At 45.3% G+C, this 22099-nt stretch overlaps 1 protein-coding gene across 3 annotated transcripts; it reads right to left on the reverse strand.

The window, feature by feature from the left end:
• Nucleotides 1-182: 182 nt before the first annotated feature.
• LOC135256820 (run domain Beclin-1-interacting and cysteine-rich domain-containing protein-like) lies at nucleotides 183-20357 on the reverse strand. 3 transcript variants are annotated; one of them, XM_064338999.1, is made up of 22 exons: nucleotides 20056-20356; nucleotides 17748-17901; nucleotides 17437-17520; nucleotides 17101-17260; nucleotides 16514-16620; nucleotides 16086-16215; nucleotides 15167-15568; nucleotides 14752-14799; nucleotides 14135-14230; nucleotides 13660-13772; nucleotides 12788-12980; nucleotides 11050-11154; nucleotides 9937-10011; nucleotides 9085-9151; nucleotides 8423-8555; nucleotides 7830-7975; nucleotides 5945-6009; nucleotides 5115-5353; nucleotides 4592-4653; nucleotides 4353-4506; nucleotides 3991-4084; nucleotides 183-3416 (listed from the first exon to the last, which is right to left on the reverse strand). In XM_064338999.1, exons 1-22 carry the CDS (start codon nucleotides 20088-20090, stop codon nucleotides 3265-3267), a joined length of 2814 nt encoding a protein of 937 aa, XP_064195069.1. In that variant the 5' UTR covers nucleotides 20091-20356; the 3' UTR covers nucleotides 183-3264. The 3 variants fall into 3 exon arrangements, with proteins under 3 accessions (XP_064195069.1, XP_064195072.1, XP_064195070.1); XM_064339002.1 differs by lacking the exon at nucleotides 9937-10011 and having other exon boundaries at nucleotides 20056-20357; XM_064339000.1 differs by lacking the exon at nucleotides 14752-14799 and having other exon boundaries at nucleotides 20056-20355.
• Between the last annotated feature and the right edge of the window lie 1742 nt (nucleotides 20358-22099).

Consider the following 22099-nt stretch of genomic DNA (forward strand, 5'->3'; position numbering starts at 1 on the left):
TAGTGTGTGTTGATGTTATTGTGTGTTGCAGTGATTAACAGGTTGTATGGTATGAGCAGTGGGTGTTGGTGTTATTGTGTGTTGCAGTGATTAATGGGCTCTATGGTATGAGCAATGTGTTTGTGTTATTGTCTGTTCCAGTGATGGGTAATGACACAAATCCACAGAAAAAATGGCAAATCTACATGGCAGCGCAATTCTTTATTGTCAATATTATTATTACAATTCAAAGAAATAATTTACAGAAATATTCAGGATGGTTCCTCGGTAGTGCACTTCATTTCAACACAAAAAGGCAGCTTAGTATATAAAGACAAATTTGAATTCACACAAGGCTGAGGGGAAATTCAGCAGGACAGAACAGAGAACTGATAGCCACTGATTTAAACAGTACGTACAGTATTTCTTAAGCAGCTATAGCATGGGGCGAAACCCACTCCTAAATAACAGAGTTGAACAGATTGGTTTAGCCCGCCTCTGTCCCTTTAAAGAAATCAGTGCTTTATGGTCGTTAAGGATTTGACGAGCACCTGCGCTCGACTCAATCAGCCTGTACTCGGATACGAGCAGGAAAGGGCTGTTTGGAGTCTTTGCATAAACCACCGAGCAGAGGTGCTACATCAAAACAATAATTCTACACACAAATAGAATAAAATGCGCAACACTTGCGGTAAAATGTTTACTTCATTGCTGACCCATGACATTTCAACCAAACGATGACCAATGCCTCCAAAACACGCCTTTAATCATGGAGTAAACATACTGTCCTAAAAGCAAGTGTCACTCCTTGTAGTCTACCTATATGAAGCGCAGAGCATGATGGGAAAGGTTAAAGGTCGCAGGAAAATTCCTTCCCACTGTATCCTCACCCTATGGGACAAAGAAGGTATCATACATGCACACGCACGCAGACACACACACACACACACACACACACACCACCACAGCATCTTTTGCCATTCTCACGCCAGCTCCCCTTGCTCTCTCCACAAACCAAACAGTCATGACCCATCAAAAGAATCTCATTCACTGTACAAGGATAACAGTTTGGTATTTTCCTATGCATATAAAGTACTCCATTAAAATGGCCAACAGAGACTTTAATATTGGTGCTTCACTGCTAGCAAGGAATGAGATCATCATGTGAAAGCACACACTTATATATCCTGGTAATATCCCTGTCAATGACAGTCAGTCAAGAGGCTGAAATTAGTATAAAACAGGCTATATAATAGGAATGATTTTAATACATCAGACAAATATATGCTTCATGAAACAAAGAGGTGGCGATCGGTGAAAGAATGTCTCGTAGTTGGGCAAATGCCCACCTCTATTGGAACCAACAAGTTAGAACAATCAAGCACTGTTAATGTATCCCCACCACCACCGAAACAAAATAGATCATCGGTCGCCCACAGAACCGTTAAAGGGATAGTTCATCATTAAAATGAATGCTACCCATTCATTTTCTTACCTCAAGAAATGCATTCTGACTAGACAATGACAGCTTTCTGCAGTGTCTGTTTTTGTTGTTGCAGATCTTACAGTCCGCCAAAATGGTTCCATGTGGTTTCACATAAAAATGAATAGAAGTCTAGTGGTAAGAAAGGCCCAGCGAAAGCAATTATTTAAAAGATCTATGAAATAACCAAATAGATTTTTAAAAAGCAATAATTTGCAAAAAAAAAAGGATGCAAATGGGATGCAAACACATGGAGGATGATATGAACAGTTACAGCCTTATGCATTGCATATATAACCTCTCAAATGATCTTATTTCATCAGTCTTGCTAACAACCTAAGTGACTAACCAGCTGCGTACGCTACATTATTTGATCCTGGGGAAAGAATTCTTTTAAATTGTAGTACAACTGCAGATTATGTATTTGCATATTAGCGAGGCAAGATTTACTGTTAAAGGTACTACAAACAGTCACTGATTACATAGAAAGCTGGAAACTATTTTATTTGAAGGCTGAAGGCTGCTAGGTAATCAGTCACTATGTGGTACTTTTCAGTGTATTGCCTGATTTGTGCAGAAGAACACAATCTATGGAACAGTTGTACTATGGTATTCAAAAGTAAAATGTAGAATGTGCATCTGTTCAGTTTTTACTATTTTTTGCATCTCAAAGCAGATCTTTGACTAGATCCTCCTTGTTAATAGACTTCCGTTCATATGAGGCTTTGGGGAACCTTTCTGACTGACTCCAAAAAAGTCCACTGCAGATGGCTGTTACTGTTGGGTCAATGAGAAAAGTGAGGAAAAGGAGAATGAGCAGAATTCATTTTTTGGGTGAGCTATCCCCTTAACGTCTACGTCTGCACAAGCAATGCGGCGTTTCTGACCCCTCGTAGTCTCAGCCAGTGCAATGGAAATAAATAAAATGCAGCAACACAGCATTTTTCAAAAAAAAAAAAAAAAAAAAGAAGAAACTCCGAAAGAATCAAAAGTGCACCTGCACGCCGAACATTCAAGCATCGATGCGGTCTGGCCAGGACGGACGCAGACGCAAACAGGAAGAGAATCTCCAGGAATCTCCGTAAGTGCACTTCTCTCTCTTTCTCTCTCTCTCTCTCTCTTGCATACTCGCCCTCTCCCTCCCTCCCTTTTTACACGCACACTCCACCGGTCTTTCTAGGTTAGCCGCATAGCAATCCCGTAGTGCAGTGCAGCCTTTTGCCTTCTTTGCCACTCCTATGAGCTGCACAGCAACAGGGCGGAGGAGCGGGACAAGCATTAGGGAGCTTAAAAGGGCTTATGTAGGCTTGGGGTTGAAATATTACGTCTTTAGTCTTTAGCATCTACGAAAAAGAACTAGTTGTCTCCGTGATTCAGCAGGCCAAATGTAGTGTTACTATGCAGCAGATTTATTTTATGCGCATTTTTTTTTTGTTTGTTATTTTTTCTTGCCGTGATAAAAAGAAAGTGAATCCATTTTCATACTAACAACCTAATTATAAAAAAGAACAGTTCACACCCCACCAGATCAGCAACAAAAACACAAATCTAAATAGGCAGGTCTAATTACAACCTTTGAGATTCGGGATACTAAAGCGTAGCGACCATACCTCACATAAAGCATGTAATATTTCTACCGCAGCCGACCTTAAGCCCTTGAAGCCGGCGAATCCGATGCGTGTCCACTAGGGGGCGCACTTCCCAGTGTCCGGGGTCGGGAGGGAAACGAGGAGAGCGGCGGAGGGCTGAGGAGAGGGCCTGACTGTGCTGCCCTCCCCCCCCCGTCCTCCGTCTCTCCTTCCCTACGAGCTCCCCCCGCCCTCGTCCTCCGCGTCGTCCTCCTGCTCGTCCATGATCTTCCGCGCCAGCCTCTCCCGCCGCTCCGCCAGCCGCTGGCAGCGCGGGCACTCCTTGCCGCTTTTGAAGCAGCCTCTGTGGTAGCACGCCTTGCAGTCTGAAAGACGCCCAGAGAAGGAGCTCAATGTCGCTTAGCGTCAAGTGCTCTAATTCATAAACACATGGTGTTTGAATGTACTTGGTAACACTATTAGAAATGCATTTTAGGTATCTGAAATGTTAGAAATGTGCCATTTGCATGTATTTCATTTCCTGGAGGCATTTGCAAATACTCTAATGTGCTGAGTGCCTTTATTTGGAATTTCAACCAACGCAACATTGATTGTTCTTAGTTCTTGTTTGTATTGCATCAGGTGCACCTGGTAGTGAATAAACCCTAAATTGTGCCCATTTCTGAACAATGTTTCACCTCAGCTTTTATTGTACATTGGCAAATAAGCAGACATTTATCCAACTGATATCTTCTCATTTATATCTTCTAAAATAAATCTAAAAATGTAATCTTTCAAAGGTAGATGGGTCACACCTTAAATATAACTTACAGTATGTTAAAATGCTAATTGAATTATAAATATTTAAGTGCTGGTGGTATTATTTGCTGCACATAGGACACAACAACAACAGCAGGGTGTATGTGCTACCCCGGCCTCCAGTCAGTAGAGGGAGCTCACCTTCACAACGCTGGCATTTGTTAAGCTCAAAGGGGAAGATGATGTCCTTGTCATTGCTACAGAACTCACAAACAAATCCCTTTGCTTGGCAGAGCTGTTGAAGACATATAGTGCAGAAGGTAAGGTGCGTGTGCATGCATGCATGTGTGTGTGTGAGTGTGTGTGTAGTATCTTGCCTGTATTGGTATGCATGCATGTCTATGTCTACGTGTCTATGTACGAGTGTATGTGGTATCTTGAGCGCAATGGTGTCTGTGTGTCTGTTTGTGGTGTGTGGGATGTGTGTGGTGCGTGGTGTGTGTGTGTGTGGGGCGTGTGGTATCTTGTGTGCGACAGCATGCGCGTGCTTTGAGTCTCCTCACCACACAGCCATCAACGTGCACGGAACCCAAATTCAGCAGCTGTCGCAGCCGGGGGGCGAGCTCGCCGCGGCGCACAGCACCGAGGTCGTTAAGGGAGCAGAGGTGCAGGTCTTCAGTCAGGTGACCTGGAATACTGTCAAACTCGTCGAGCACCCTGACAGCAAAGCAGAGGAAAGGGTCAGAGAGGGGAGGCTACCCCAATAGCACACCATTCAGAGAGAGTGCAATGAAGTCCTTACTCTTTAGCCAGACGACAAGTCTTGAACAGGTTCTTCATGTGATATAGCTGCACCCTCAGGAGCTGAGACAGAGAGAGAGGGTTCAGTTGAACGAAATAATGAATCCTGCATTTGAAATGGACATTGCATTTAAATTTTAAAATGATCACATAAAGTGTGTGCATCAACTTGAAAATGAAATGGCAGAGTGGGCTTTTCCATTATCATTTGAATTATGGTTTTCACGCACATCGAATGAAAATGAAATGCAATTTGCCGATTTTCATTTGCTGGGGTAAGGGCTTCCAAAGTCTGAACTGTGAATGCAGGGTGGCAACCAGTCTGGAGAGCACAGGGTCTGCTGGCTTTTGTTTTACTGCACTTAATGATCAATTAAAGCAGTGATTACACAGTTACTCACCCACTCGTTATTGTCTAAGTGGTTGTTGTATTTAAGGTGAAAACAAAAACCCGCAGACCCTGCGGCTCCCCAGCACCGGGGTTGGCCACTCCTGGTGTAATGCAATGGCGGCGTTAGCCATACCCGCACAGTCTCCAGCGCCTTGACCTTCTTGTAGAGGGCGTTGTTGATATCACTGAGGTTGAAGAGGGGATCTCCGGCGATCTTGCCCAGCAGGTCTCGGGCGAAGTTGCTGACGGGGTACTTGCTGAAGTCCCACTTCCTGAGTACCCGGCCGGGCACCACGGCCTGGGCGTTCTCGTGGCAGCACTGGCAGAAGTACCGGCCCAGGTACTCGCAGTAGCGCAGTCTCTTTATGTAGTCTGTATGTGGGGGGGATATAAAGATGGGATATGTATGCGATTCAAATAGAGACGCATACAAACTTTCCCACACGTACACACGCGTACAAACCATAGAGCGTACACAGGAACTGGAGAGGGTTGGAGGGGCCAGGCGGTAAGCCTAGGAAGTAACGTGAAACAACCTCTACTGCGCATGTTTGAGGTCAAAAGACCTAGCTGCCAACTGAATTCAATGTCGAAATCCACGGTGATTTAACAACCAAAGAAAACATAATCGGTCCATTTTTTGTGATTATAAATTTCATTATGTGCAGCAGTTTCTGAAACAATGGTTGTTTTGGTCCAGAAGTCTTGGGAAAATATTTATTAAAATGTGCATATTTTATTACATAATGCATATTTTTCAATTTGCTTTTCATATGAAACGTAACGTAAATGCGAGTTTCAAAAACCATTCAGAACATTTCATTTTGCCTAAAAAGTCTAATGTTTCCAATGTTTCACCCTCAACACACGTAGTACAGGCCTACTTTCAGGATTTCACGAGCTTAGACACGCCAGTCTAGTTAAATATGCACGTCTATGGTACAAACATCCCCCCCCCCTCACCTGGGTCGACCCGGATCCCGCAGCCAGCGCACCGGTAGTTCTGCTTGGCCACAATCACCTTTCTCCTAAAGTGGGAGAGAGAAGGAGCAGGCCAGAGGGAGTGAGACACCAAATATCAGCCACCAATCAAGTATGAGGGGCGTAAGGGCTGCTGGGTGGCACATTCTGTTCAGGCGCTGTTCTACTGTATGAATGGGCTCCACGGTCCAGGATCATGTGTGTGTGTGTGCGTGCGTGCGTGTGTGTGTGCGCGTGTGTGTGTATGTGTGTGTAGTACTGTGCAAAGGTCAGTGACCACACTTCAGTTTATTCAATTTCCAGTAAAAGCAAATCATTTTTTCCAGTTAAACAATAATGCAGGAAACATATTAATCCCAACAAAAGTTGTTACCAAAAGTGTCAATTACATTATGTCAAAACCAAGTCAACACTAACATTCAAACAACTATCCAAAAACACCTTAGCTGCCTTGCAAATTTCTTTGTCATGTGCAACTAAAATGGCTAAAGGAGATGTTTGTGACAATACTGGATTTTAGATAATTCAACTGCATAAGGAAAGTGAAAGTCAAAAGAAAAAACAGGAGTTTCCAAAAGTAGAAAAGGAGTTTCCAAACTCCAAAAGAAGTTCCCTAACAACAGTGTCAAGAACTGGTAGACCACCGAAACTATCACCATCACAAAGACAGTACTTGAAGATTTTATCATTGGGGGGGGGGGGGGGGAAATCCAGATGCTTCAGATCTGAAGAAATCCACTGGTGTTTCTGTTGAGCCGCTATGAAAAGACAGCTCAATGCTATGGGTCTGAAAGGATGTGTAGCTGTCAAAAAGCCACTACTGAGAAAAATAAATAAATTGCAGCAGGAAATTTGTACTAGTAAACTGAAACTGGACCCCCGAGATGTGGAGTAAGGTTTTATGGACACAATGAGTCTAAATTTGAGATTTCTGGAAGTAAGAGAAGGTAATATGTATGCCGCCAAACCATGTCCACAACCATCAGTCAAGCATAATGGAGAAAGAGAGCAAGTTTGGGGTTGCAAAACAACATCTGGAGGTGGTGATTTGGTTTTGATTGAAGGCCTCATGAATGCTGCTAAACACAAATAAATCATAGAATACCATGCAATGCCCTCTGGAAAATGCTTACTTGGGAGCAATGTCATTCTACAGGAAGATAATGACCCTAAGCACACTGCTAGGAAGATCAAGCTGCTGGCGTTCTCAGAACAATGTCCTGGCCACCCCAAGGGCCAGACCTCAGCTTCACTGAATGCGTTTGGGATTACGTTGATCGAGAGAAGCAGAAAATGTAACCAACCTCTAAGGACTTGAATTTTGGAGATGTTTACAAGAAGCATGGAAATATATCCCAGCAAATTTCTTTGAAAAACAAGCTTCCAGAAAAGACTAGAAGCTGTAATATAGACAAAAAGGGGATGGACTAAATTCTGAAAGATTTGATATCGTTAGGTTTTTGTCATTTTGTGTTAAATATACGTCTTCTGCATTATTTTCTGACGCTGAACAATAAATAACCCGTACTTCGCCGCTGTTTTCACTGGAAAGTAAACAAAAAAAGGTGGTCTCTGACTTTTGCACAGTACTCTATGTACAGTATGTCCCATAACGATTTAGGACAAAGTCTTTTTTTCTTTTCTTTTCTTGATTTGGCTCTGTACTCCACAATTTTAGACTTATTTATTAAAGGGTTTTTATACATACAAATTTTTCTATACGTTTCGGTTTCACCGTGTACAAATCTGTCCCAAACTTTATGGAGCTCACTGTATGCATGTATGCATATACACAGAAATTTGGGAGTGAGAATGAAAGATCCCCAAACTGACCGCCCCTCCCCTCACCTCCCCTCCCATGACTCACTTGGGGGCCGGGTGGATGTTGAAGATGATCTGAGGTCGGGGTGGGGCCCACTCCAGGTTTCCTCGAACCCGGATCCGCAGCTTGTAGATATCAGCGTGCTCACCATCGTCAGGGGAGATGGGTAGCGAGTCTGGGATTGGAAGGAGCTGTAGGTGGGTGGAATAAACAGACCTACCATTAGCTGCATTATATGTCTTTGTGTGCAAAGAACAGTCGCAAGGTGAGTATTTTATTCTAATGACCTTGGGTGCTAGTTCTCAATTGTTTTGTTGTTTGAGTGGGAGGGCATTCTGCTTATAAAATACAATATTACTTGCAATAAATGCATCCCTCCAGTTTAATTTTGAGCCAGGAGAGTACAAACATTTCGAAACAGCGTACAAGCAGATCCACAATTACAAAATACATTCAATATACACATACAACATTCACATTCAGTATGCAACTACGGCCTATCTCTTTGAGCACGGCCTATACACACCTACGATTGGATTAAACAACAAACATCATATGTCTGAGTCACTCATAATCAACCAATCATTCACATGCGAGAAAAGTGACAAGCTCTTCTCTGGCAACAGCGCCCCCCCTACCTTCTGGGGAGCATCCTGCTCCGGGACCAGCCAGTCCAGCTCGGAGGCGGCCGGCAGCTGCATGCCCTCGAACTGCCGCAGCAGCCCCATGGCCACCGACTCGGCCGAGTTGGACTGCAGGAAGGAGTGGGAGCTGCAGGAGGGAGGAGAGCGGTCACGCCCGTCAGAGGGGGAGGGGAACTCTCCCAAACTCAGAATGTACCACTTTCGGTCAATAACATGGGAACTACCTAACACACCGGGGTCAAGTACATATCCCTGAGGATTGTCAATGAAACATCTTACCAACCAAAATCTACGTGTATATGAAAATAATTTTGTTCATAATACTGTCGAAAATAAATTCCTATTTTAGAGCAGTAATCTGTAGGAATTCCACCAGTGTACCTCAGCCTGCTACCCAGTAAGCGCTGTTTCCGGACTGTAACAAGAGGCCTAAGTTTCTAAGTCTCCTTGCTGTTGAGGCCGACCTCCCACTTTTAGTGGATTCTCACTAAACTCTGAGGTGCGAGACCTGGAACAGCGTAGCGGCTACAGACACTGTTTACTGCAGTACAGCGCCGCAGACCCCCGCGGTGAAGAAAAAGGAGACGACAGAAGAAAAGGAGCAGGGGAGTGTCTCGCGAGCCGAGAACCCGCGGGAGAGGCGCCGACGGACTCACACGGACTCCGAGCTCAGGAACGACCTGCTGGTGCTGGCGCACGTCACGCTGCGCTTGATGTCGGCGTCTGGGAGGAGGCAGAGAGAGAGAGAGAGAGAGAGAGAGAAAGAACGGGGAGATGTGGTGGAAAAGGGTGAAACAAACGGTGGAAAGGTCAAATTCTGAGGGTCGTGGGTGACGTCGCTTTGCGCGAGACGCGCTAGCATGTCGCTTCAGCGGCGCAGCGTGTTTGAGCGGCGAGGCCAGCGGCGTGACTGATTTATCGGAGTGGGGAAAAAAAGCGTTAGGACGCCAAGCGGAGGCTGATGCGGAATTAAGAAAAGAGTGAAAGGGTTAGTTTGTGAGTGGAAGACTGAATGAAACCCAAAGTTACACACTGCTGGGACTACCCGACTGCAAACTCTGCACAGGCATTCAAGCACACACACACACACACATGCAAACCCCCTCCCGCCCAGAGGTGGAAAGTCCAGGTTCAGAAAATAAAAGTTCTCCCCAGTATTTCGTTCCAGTCACCTACTTAGCACAATTCTTCAGCGCGGGGGAGAAGACTATTTAGTGAAATCAGCTGCCTGAATTCATGGGTGGAAGAAACACATGGCAGGACTTTTACTTTCCAACCCCCTGGACGTTCCACCTCTGAAATCCACACACAAACAAAACGTTCTACGGAGCACCACATCCCCTACACCCCTTGCTCTTTGTACCGCAACCTCTAACACGCCCGCTCAGAAAAGCCGTTAACATGAGCACATTGTCAGGGACAGACCAACCAACACTCTAGGAGCTAGAACACGGCACGAGCCCAAACACCAACCCCCCAAACCCTTCCCACGACTCTTCCTTAGATACCTGAGAAAAGGGAGGCGAGTGACAGAGACAGCCCGTTCCGAGACATCACCATCAGGGACCCACCCTCACTGTCATCTGAAGGACAAAGACACTGCTAAGGACACACAGCAGGCCACGCCCGCGCCCCAGCTTATTGGACAGGTGCCGAGGACAGGCTCACCAGCCACACCCGCGCCCAGCCTTCTTGGGCAGGTGCTGAGACAACGTTGACATGCCCACACCCGACCCCATTGGGCAGAGTGCACACTACACTGGAAGGTTAGATTAACATTTGAACAGAAGGCCTGGAGTCAACTTGCTGCTCACGCCCAGCAACTCCAATTTGGACACATATACACAGACAGCAAAAAATCTCATCTCAACCACTGGTACAACCTAGTGAAATTAACCTATATCATGGCAGCTCCAGACCTGGCATACTTGACCACCTTTACACAGACATCGCCAGGTACCAGACACAAAACGGGCTCCCATTTCCAGAGTATGCTATTATAAGGTTCTATCAACAGAATTTTTGAGTCCCATTGGAAAGCATTGATTTGTATTGCATCCACGTTAGTTTTAAGTTTTAGTCTTCTGGGTAAAACATTTTGCATGTTTAATCAGTTTTAAAGCAAAAAGCCAAAGCATGGAGCATTCCCTTGATAATTAAGTCCAAGAAAGCCTTATAATTAGAGGCTCTTGATTTTTATAAAACTACAATTGGAACTTCTTTGGAACGAGAGTATATATTATTAGTCCATTTGCTAGTATTTATAGAGTGCAGCACCTGAGATTTCTGACCACCAATCTATGCTCACTCAACATCTCACTTCCCAAAATGAACCACAACCTCTCAGCTGTTGATGAAAATAATTACTGCAGATACACTTTCACCCTCTCCCTCCCCCTCTTCCCAAGCCCTATGGAGAGAATGAACGGGCAAAAGGTCAACAGTCCATTTAACACATCTCACAGGGATCATGGCATGGATTTGCGAATAATGCATGCGATGGACAGACTGCTGTACACAAACGCACTGAACAATATGGAGGACATGGTTTTAAATTGTCAACCGCAGGTAGTGCCCCTCCCCCTCGTGAATTCCCCTGGCGAGCCCTGCCCTTTAGATACCTTTCAGCTCACACTCTTCCACTTCCTCGGCCGAGCCGGAGTCCGACAGGTGCAGGGAATTCTGGGAGCTCCGGCCAGACTCGCCGCTGTCGGTGGAGTGGAAAACTGAAAAGAGAAAGAAATTGCACTCCTGACATTGTCGTCAAGAAAACAGCCAGATAAAAGGCAGAGAAAGCATTGTGTGGGGAGGTCATGGAAGGGGTTGAGGCCAAAAATTACTAAAAATAAATGTATTGCTACATATCTCACATATTCCACTGACATTCACTCCAGTCAAATCATACAATGTTACACACACTGTAATGGTTACAGTGTATATGCAGTAGAACTATCCAATGTTGTAAATATTATCACAATGGAATTAGCCATGAAAACTGTGACTTTTCTGTTACTTTAGAGTCTTTTTTGTGTGTCGAGTCTCTTTGCATACGGCTGCGCAACAGTTCACACGTCCTTGAGGTACACCATGCCTGTTGAGCAAGGACACCAGGAAGAGCCAAGCTGAGAGCAACAGCGACTTTGAGCAAAGCGTAGCCACACGACAGATTAAAAAACAACTGGATGCACCTCTCCCTCTGAAACCGCACGTTGGGGCCATTTAAAACCAGTGAGTTGGGAGCAACGTTCAGACGGTGCGGCATAATCAAACAAAAATCGCGATACCTTACAGCGTACAATAAAACACGACCTTTAATGCCTTTTCTCCACATATCGACAGATGAATTTATTCATTAACAGCGCTAGAACCAGTCTGTGCAAGTCAGAAGCAGCCTGGGCCTTCACACCCATGCTGCCTTTTCAATGTTTCCTCACTGATGCAATGTTATTTATGAAACTGCCAGAACGGTCTCTAAGCTTGCTTTCAACTTGCAGCTCACCCCTTGTGTGTGTTTCTGCACTGTTCCTGGTCAACAGCTTTCAGTTCCTCTATAGCTGACACACTTTGGCACTTTTATGACCTGTACTTGCAGCCTGCAATGTTTCCCTTTTTAAGAATGCAACGAAAGCAGAATTTTCTGCAAGCAGTTGTCAACTACAGACATCGTACAGCTATTTCTGCTGAATTATTAATGCTGCAGCTTATCATGCTGCTTCTTTTAGAAAGAAGAATGTTGAAAAATCTCATTTCTCTTTTTTTTTTTTGCTTAAAGTTTGTTTTATTATTGGTTAACTGTAGAGAATTCTATAGCTACAATGTGAGGAGGTCCAAATTACTCACATTCCTGAAGCGTTCCTATCTTGGGTTCAATTGTATTTGTACAGCTATTGATTTAATCAATGAATGCTGGCTTGTTGGTTCCATTTAAGATAATAAATAATTCAAGCCATTAGTGAACTCTTGATTCCTTCTGGCTTTATTTGTCATGTCTTATACTGAGTCCAAAGCTGAAAGTCCTCCTCAAGTTTTACCTACAGAATTACGCAATGTATACTCGGATAATTATTCTTCCGTACCAAAATTTACAATTTATCGCTTTAACAATTTTAGGCCATAGCACTCAATCATGGAGTCGGCCTACGTCGTTTTAAAATGCATACAAAATACGCCCTTTTATAAATTAATAGATTTAATGCTACAATTTAACAAAGGGTGGGTCACAGAGAATGTATTAGTTCCCTTAGGGGGGTAATGGGGCTCCGAAAGTTTGGCAGCCCATGGTGCTGGCAGAGCCGAACGGCGTGCGGGTGAGGGGAGGGGGAGGGGGGGGGGGGTTTGGGGAAGGAGCCGCTCGCTCACCGCGCTGCGGAAGCCCTCCGGGCTGCAGCCGCACGTTGCGGATCTGCTGCCTGCGCAGCCGGATCTTCTGCTTCAGCTGCTGGATCTCGCAGTCGCTGTCGTCGTCCTCCTCCTCCTCCCGTCGGCGCAGGTTGCACTTCATCAGCTCGATGGCGGCGATGAGCGACTCGGATATGCTGAAGTGGGCGTTCTCCTGCCGGGGGGGGGGGAGCTGTGAGTCTTGGATTTCGGCAGACCTATCATTTAACGATTAAAGCTTGAACGCTAAAGCAGGGATACTCAAATCTGGCCTTCAAGGTCAGTAGTACTACTAATGTTCTCTTCTGCCTGGTAGGCCCATAGTCCAATAATGCCACCGATTGGCCTAAGATCACACACACCTGGTGCATCAGGTATAAATCAGTCCTTGATTAGAGGGGAGGAATGAAAACCAGCAGTACTACTGGCCCCGGCGGCCAGATTGAAGTTACCCGTAGTAGAGGCAGAAACTCTGGGGATTTTAAAGACTAGGCTTGACACAGTGTTAGATACTATCTAGTCTGTAGGTAATCAGAGCACTAATTTAGTTAGGAAAATGGCGAACATTCACTCGTCAGTATATTATGTTATCGTAACCCGCCGTTAAAGGGGAAGTGTAGCATAATGGGTAATGAACTGGAATTGTGCCCTGCCGTTGTACCCTTGAGCAAGGTACTTAACCCGCATTGCTTCAGTATGTATCCAGCTGCATAAATGGATGCAATGCAAATGCCTTGCAGAATGCTGTGCAAGTCACTCTGGATGAGAGCGTCCGCTGAAAGCCTGTAATGCAATTTAAAGGCCCGAGGTCGCCCCGCGAGCCGATCCCGGCGCACGCGCTCGCGCACGCCCACCTTCTCCAGGTCCGCACAGCTGCCGAAGTCCTGCTCCGAGAGGTAGCTGATGAGGCTCTGCCCCTTCGACGGCCTTCGGAACAAGCCGTCGGACATGCTGCCCTGGCAGCCATCTGGGGGAGAGACACACACACACACACACACACACACACACACACACACACACACACACACAAAACACACACACACACACACACACACACACACACACACACACACACACACACACACACACACACACACACACACACACACACACACACACACACACACACACACACACACACACACACACACACACACACACACGAGGGAACAATTACTGAGGGTAATATGATACAAGATCAGGGTCTCACTTAACAAAGCGCTCATTGGATCTAAATGACAGAAACGGCCCATCTCCTAATGAAGTGGAGCAGGATAAGGGACATAGAGAAGAATGGCATGCTTCAGTGGGCTGAAGGCGAGTCCTCACCTGACTCCATGTACAGAGAACTGGCTGTGCTGCTGTCGCTGCTCAGCGGAGAGAAAGCCCCGTATTCCTTCACCCTACAAACTTCACCAGCCGACTCTGAGACACACACACACACAATTTGGGTCAATTACTGATGTTGAGTAAATGCTGTCTTAACACACAACGAGGAAAAATCCTTGTATGAAGTATGCTCATGTTAAAGGAATGGCCCCTAACATGTTTTGTAATCAGATGTCTTGGGTGAACACCTAAACAACAAAATGCGACACCACCATTACTGGATGAGGAATACGTCAAGGGAGAAAAACATCAAAAATTAAATAAATAAAGTCATTCACAAATGAACAAAACTATGGATCTGGAGGGAATGACAAACTTGCTCGGCCAAGGAGCGTGCCTTCACTTGCTGAAGTCCCCTCCCCCTTCTCTGTAAGTCGCCGACTCCCCACCCAGGCCCCAAAGCCAATCAACTTAAAGCTAAAAACGTAACCATGACAACAACATTCCAATGCATTATCTGAGAGTGAACACGTAGGGATTAAAAAAAGCTGATGGAGGGAAGTCATGCAGGGTATGGAGGGAGAGGAGTAAATGCAGGGCACCAGGGCACTGCCAACCTGCTACAGGATCCTCTATTATTACGCTGATTTTCCTGTGATTCCCTCCTTCATAAACGAGAGAGGCGGAGAGGGAGAAGGAGAGAGAGAAATAGAGAGAGAGGTTACAGACAGAGGTTGGGGTTAGAGGTCAAGGTGTTTAAGGAAGAGAGAAGGGTAGCAGTACTAGCAAAAGGAAGAGTCCATTGTAGCAGACACAAGCTAGCTAGCTCAATTACTCACTCAATCTCTCACTCAATCAATCATTCACACAGACTCACTCACTCACTCACTTACTCACTCACACACTTGCTCGCTCCCTCACACACTCACTTACTCATTCACCCGCACACTCGCTCACTCACTCACTCGATCAGATTCACTCGTTCCCTCACTCACTCACACAGGCTTATCACAGAGTCGTTTGCTCACTCACCTTGGTTGTGCTTGTTGTGGGTGACGCCCGTGACGTCCGTGTCAGACAGTGACCGTGCGTGACCCCTGCAGCCCCGGCCGGGTCCCCCCTGGCCTTCGGAGAAGGAGGAGCTGCGAGGTGTTGTGGGCGGAGCCATTAATCCCTGCCTTGCCGCAGGCCCCTCCCCCGGTTCACTGGAGGTGGAGCTGGAGGAGACGCGGCGACTCCGCTGTCCCAGGTTCCCGATGGCCAGGTACTCCGGCCCGTCGTCGAAATCCCCGTCCCCCCCCGGCTCCCCCCCGGACACCGGCTCCGCCTGTGGGCTCGCCTGGACCCCCTGAGAGGCGCTGGAGTCCGTCGGCCCCGAATCTCCGACCACACACACCCAGGGGAGCCCAAGAGAACTTCCTGAGAGAGGGGCACCTGAGGAGGTCGGGATTAGCCAATCAGAACTCATCCAACACAACAGTCTCACTACAGACTCTTTCAGGACAGTTGACTGCATGTGGTCTAGCACATCACATCACATCAGGGCTCTACGCTAACATTCCTTTCCAAGGAGCACACGTTCCTCAGCTGAAAAACCCAGGAGCACACTAATGTGTCCTAGTAAGTAGACGTGCCCCCAAATTCTTTTTCTAGTCAGCACACATCAATTTTCAGGAGCAAATGGTCCTAAAATGGGAGCACCGTAGAGCCCTAGAGATTAAGTTTATGAAAGAGAACCCAATCATTTGTGTTTCTCATTACATCTGAACGAGCACACTCACACAGCGAGCACACTTACTGCTCAGTCGCAGCACTGCAGGGGAGAGAGGGGAACAACAGTACGAGAGCTCGAAATCATGATTCCATCTGACACGTTTATTATGGGAACGCTCTTTGTCGCATTCTTTCTCTATAAAATGCATCAAAGCCCTGAAATGACTATTTAAGATACCTGGAAGACCATCTCTAAGGGAGGCCTGGGATGAGGTGAGCCGGCAGTGCAGGTTGCTATGGGCCCCCGGCAGCACATTCAAGCTCTGGCTCTTCAGCAGGCCAAAAGGAGGCTCCTTCAGGTGGGACAACTGGGGTGGGGAGGAAAGAAGGATCTGTCGTCACGGCGACGGGAGCCACCAAGGAGCAGGGCATTATGACATCAGCATTCCCACTGCTGGTGTCAAAATGCCTTGCTTGCTGATGAGCCACTAACGGGCAAGGCATTATAACATTAGCAGTGAGAATGATTGACAGAAGGAAAGGCCAGAAGAATAAAGAAGAAGAAAAGGGCCACAGAAAAAACATGGAGGCAGAACACGCAAAAGAGATGAATGGCAGGCACAGTCAGGAAGAGCGGCAGATAGAAAAAGGGATATTGAGACTGACCCTGCACGTGTCAATGAGGGCCAGCAGACGTGGGTTATTCTGCTCCACAGCCTCCAGACACTGGAACATGGCCGAAACGTGGGGTTCGCTCAGAATAAAGGCCTCATCTGAGAGAGAGAGAGAGAAAGAGAGAGAGAGAGAAGGAGAGAGTCAGACTAAACACACCCTCCACACATGGCAGGGACACAAAGGCTATTGAGAGGCACCGCCTATTAATGGGTGAAGGAAGTGTTGAGCATTCTCATTAAATCCTGCAGAACTTGTAGGGCAAAAAAAAGGAGCAACCAACACACTAAATCCTGTAAGGAAAGGAACACCCACTAATTTACCCAAGTAAGAGCAAATGTAGTATTTTTCCTCAAAATATTCCCAAATTTTGTGCCACGTCAAACAAGCAACCGGCACACAGGGCATCAAAGTGCCACAAATACTGGTATCCTCCCTCTCAATTATCAACACAGCAGCGCCTACATCACTCTGACTTCGTGGAATCCACCAGTGTCCCTGTTATAAACAGTGTCTTTATTGTTATATTGAAGTGTCTTTATTGTTATATACACAGGACGTCTCCATGCAAAGCCTCTTACCGTTGTAGTGCTTGCGCACGAGAGCCTGATGTTCCAGCAGGGGTCTGAGCTGGACGGACAGACAGTGGATCTGCAGACTGTGCAGCAGCCAGCGCTCTGCCTTGTACCCCTCCCCCGCACTCTGCACCCTACCGGTGACCACTGGCTCCAGCTTGTTGAACTGTGGTCCGAACAAACACACACACACAGCCAAGTCATTAGCCGCTGAGCTACATTAGCTCTTAAATGACTCGGTTTAGCGGTCGTGCTATGTGAAACTAACAGGTCGCGCATGGTTAAGGTTAACAGGGAAAAAGTCCCTTTTAATAGAATTGATAAGCGTTTGTTGTACAGTACCTGCTCGACATGCGGCGCCAGATGGGGGCTGACGTGGCGCACGCACCACACGAAGGGCCAGTAGTCCTTCTGTTTGCAGAACACCTGAAACGGAGAAGAGCTCTGTCACATGCCGCAATGCTAAATAACACAGCTACCCGCTATAGCATTGCAGGCTACAGTCAAATACAACAACACTGCAGGCTAGTCGCATACTGCTGCGCTAAAGGTCACCGTTGCACACTGCAGCACTGCAGGTACTCGACACGCCGCGACGCTACAGGTTGAAAGTGGAGCGGCCCCAGCCGTGGGCTCTCCGGCACCCTCTGTACCTGCTCGTGCCTCAGACCGTGGCTCAGGATGTTGTTCATGTCTTTGTGGAGCCGCTGCAGGCCCCCGTAGCGCGACCACACGTTGGGGTTGTTGGTGGAAAGAAGCCCCTCCACCGTGGTCTTCAGGCTTGAGAGCAGCTTCCAGTGCTCCCGCCTGGGAAAGAGAGAGGGAGGGCTCAGGGGTCAGAGGTCGCAAGTCACATGCAGCAGCCTTCCATGTTTCCCCGTCACTAAAAAATGCAGGGCCTGGTAGTTTGGCTTTCCATGTAAAACGAAGGAACATTTTTTTTCCTGCCATTTAAACAATTGCATCTTTCAGTCACGAAGGACACCACAGTTACCAGTGGCATCACAATCCTGGAACTAAAGCCAGTATTCAGCATAGAGGACAAACATCTGTTTGTCTCACTGCAGAAACTAAATCTTTTAATGTGTTGACAATATTGCATTCATGAGGTCAGTACACTCTTTCAGTCTGCTAAAATGCCTGCGCCACTTGCTTTGCTGTCATGAGTTCCCATTCAGTTCAAATCAAATCACAGTCAGAGCGAACACAGGGCTTAAACATGACAAAAACACATCATCTTTATGGGCACATTCTGGAGGAGCAGAGTGGCCATCAATCTGGGAACAAAAAATACACTCTCCTGAAATCAGCGGTGCAAGGTACCGCTTGAGATGAACAAGCTCCAGGTATCTAGTCTAGATACTGAAATCTGGCCATGAAATCTAAATACGACCCGGGTTTTCTTTTCTCCAAGATAATTAACTGAACAATTAATGCTGCTGATTGGCCAGACTGTCTGTGACATCTACCATGATTTGAGTAACGGAGCTCAATTAACGCTGGATAAACAAATATACCAAGTGCTGCCCTGTGCCTGCTGACATTTGTTATGCTTATGACAGATCATCAAAAAGAGGCCCAGGGGTGTAATGCATGCATGTTATACTGATGCAGCACAACTGCTTTTGCATTTAGCTTCCCCCAAGAATGACCTAACATTAGCATTATATTCCACTTGAGAACCTGGCAGACTAGAAACCGCGACTGGTAAACAAGAACCCGTTTGTCAAAAAGCAGATATGGATCTAACTCTGTAACAAGTAAAGTTAGCTGAAAAACTAATCTGGTTAGGTTACTTGTGGTAGCAAGCTAGAAAACAACTTTAACTAACAAGCAGATGTTAGCTAGACCAGGGTTTTCAAATTTCGATGCTGATGACTCACTGTGTGCTGGTTTTCATTCCTACCATAATTGCAACGGTAATGAGCTGTTACTTGCTCTTAATAAGATAAATCGTTTTTACAGAAGGATCACTACCCACCCCCAGAAGTCACATTATGTCTGAAATAGCTATACTTGTTGCTTTAGTTTTTTGTAACATGCTTTATCTCTATGAATATATACATACATACATACATACATATCTACATATATATATGTGTGTGTGTGTGTGTGTGCGTGCGTGCGTGTGTGTGTGTGTGTGAACGGTTCTATGACAGAGCATAGGGAAATGAGCAAAACCTGCATTACGTTGAAATAAGTGAAAGAAACTAGAAAATTGTTAGAACGTAGAACTAAATACATATTTTCAACACCCGTAATTGATCAAGATATTCGGTGCAACAAAAACCAGCATAGCCAAAGAGTTTGACGACCACTGAGCTAACTGCTACAAAGCTAGTCATCAGGATAGCACTTCGGTAATAATGCTAGAACAACATAAATTAGCAAAATAATCTAACGTTAGAAATGTTATTATATAATGCAAACATTCTTAGCTGGCTAGCTAACGTCACATATCCTCACACACAAAAAACTGGCTAACGACGTTAATCAGATAACGGTAGTGTTACTAAAATGCACTTTGATATTAGATAACGTTAGCTTGCTAACTAACAACCGGTCCATAAATCATCGTTGGTTGAGGACCACACCTTCTATCTAATTTAGCTAGATAACGTTAGATCGTTTAACCACTGCACAAATGAGGTTGAGTGTTCTACTGTTGTATTGTATACCTATTTAACCTATTTGGTTAACACAGCTAGCTGAAATAACAGTAGTAACGCCACAGAATAGTTGCCGGCGTTAGTAGGTAAGTTCGTCTAGAGAATTTAGCTAGCCAATTTAGCTAACTAGTAGTTAGCCATTTCTGTCATCACGTGAATTAAAACATGCATTAGTTAAAATTAAGAGAAATTCGATCTATAGTCAGCTAGCTGACGAAACCACCCCACTAGAGTAAGCTTCTTAACATTAACAGGCTTGAAAAAAGGCGTAAACCGACGCTGATCGAGTCACCTGCGCTCCCCGGCCTCTGTCTCGGTAATCTCCATGACTGGCGATCTCCCGATAGCGCAACAAATTAAAGTGGAAACCGAATTTCAGCTCCCCCTTCACAACAGAGTCCAGTCACCGTAGCACAGCTGCCAGCATTGTTAAGTCAGCTGAGCTAACTATCTAACAGTAATCTACTTCACCCCTTCGATTGCGTCTGTCTCTAGCTTTCGTATAGTGACCAGTTTCCTTGCCGTTTTCCTATCGAGCTGTCACAGAGTGCACCACCGCCAACCACAACATCACAAATACCCACTCCTTCCTTCTTCCGCTTCTTTGATAAGACTACATAACCCATATCTCATAACGCTAGCTGAAGCAACCGGAAGCAGTGAAAGAAACGTTTGCGTTCGCGCCAGCCAAGCACGTGATCTGCACACCAGGAATGGAAATCATGTGATCTCAATTACTTAGGAAACGAGTTCGTTTTTTAAAGAGAAGGAAGTAGCGGCTAACTGCTTTGTTTGGCTCGTGTGTGTGTGTTTTTTTTAAATAAACGACTGTTAAAACGTAAAAATTATATTAGTAAGATGTTGCCACTTGTACGCCTGTCATTTATGATTGTATAATGGTGGATAATTATTTACTCCCTACGTTGATGAAGCATGATAGCAATGCCGGCGTTATGGGTTTTAATGTATTACTATTATTTTTCAGTTGCATTCAAGCTTATTGAATGTACCCCCACTTGTTGTCTAAAAGGAGATAACACTGCAGGCCACAGGCCATTTTCTCCATTCAAAATTCGAGTCAACTGTGGACACATCCCAGATATAGTTGTACATGACAAAATTTGCATGGGCTTAATAAAGTGAGGCAAAAACCATTTCATTATTCTTTATTCAAGCGTCCAAAAAATAGATAATCAAAAAAATTGTTTGATTTTATAATAAGCTTTTAATGGTAAACACGTGATTCCTCTGGCCATTTATATAAATGCAGTCCAATGGCAAATTCTGCCTGATATTGGCTGACACTCCTTCCTTTCCAGGGTCCTGATGATTACCTTTAAAACAGCAAAGACAAGTCACTGGTCACGTTTACATATCTAGTATTGTTTATCATGTAACCATTACCAATTAAAAATAACTCAAAAATAGCGTTCACGTCTTACCTCTTTAAGTATCACATCAAAGAGGTAGTCCATGTTCAACTCACTTCTGTCAATTTGTGTTGCACATCTGTAGCAGGCTATGACTATCATGAGCTTGACAGTCTTTTGGGAATCAGTGATAAAGATCTGGCAGATGTACATATTTAAACTATTCATGAGAACTTGTTTTGGATTGCACTTTCCAAAAACACAGTTACAAAGTGCTTCACATTTAGATATAACAAGATTAAAGAGACTGTTGAAAGTTTAGCTTAATAAGAACAGAGTGAAACAAATCTGATTAATTAACCTTGTTCGCATTAACATGAAGCATATTTGTTTTAGATTTAATGGTGCTGTGGGTTTCTCCCACAGATACATCCTGCTGGACCTTGTGCTCCCACTTTTTAATCCCTTGTGCAAGTTCTGGGATCAAAGTGAAAATTACATTTATATCAATCACAATCAAAACACAATATAACAATGATAAAGGAACTTCCTTTGGCGTGACAATTAATGACAATACAGGTGGTACAGTGTATTCTGCACACATAGTACATATAGTGCAGGGCACACCAGGCATATATTGGACAGAGACTAAACACAGACTTGACAGTACAGAAAGAAATCATCAAAAATTGGTAGCATGGTCTATGTCTATGACACGGTTGTCAGGTAGCCAGGATCAGATAGCATATTAGTCCATTGTTCCAGGGGTAATTATGAGGTTACCAGGTAAAATGCAAAGGCAGTGTAGTGAAATTATACAATGCAGTGTGTGTGTGTGTGTGTGTCTAGAAGAAAAGACCGACGGGTCAAGCAAGATTGGGAAAATGCAGATGCACTTCCCTTTAGACCAGCAGATCATAGTTGCCATTTCACTGTATTCAGGGAAACTGGTTTCTTTCTAGTGGC

The sequence above is a fragment of the Anguilla rostrata genome, chromosome 6 (assembly GCF_018555375.3).
Source record: "Anguilla rostrata isolate EN2019 chromosome 6, ASM1855537v3, whole genome shotgun sequence".
Lineage (NCBI taxonomy): Eukaryota > Metazoa > Chordata > Actinopteri > Anguilliformes > Anguillidae > Anguilla > Anguilla rostrata.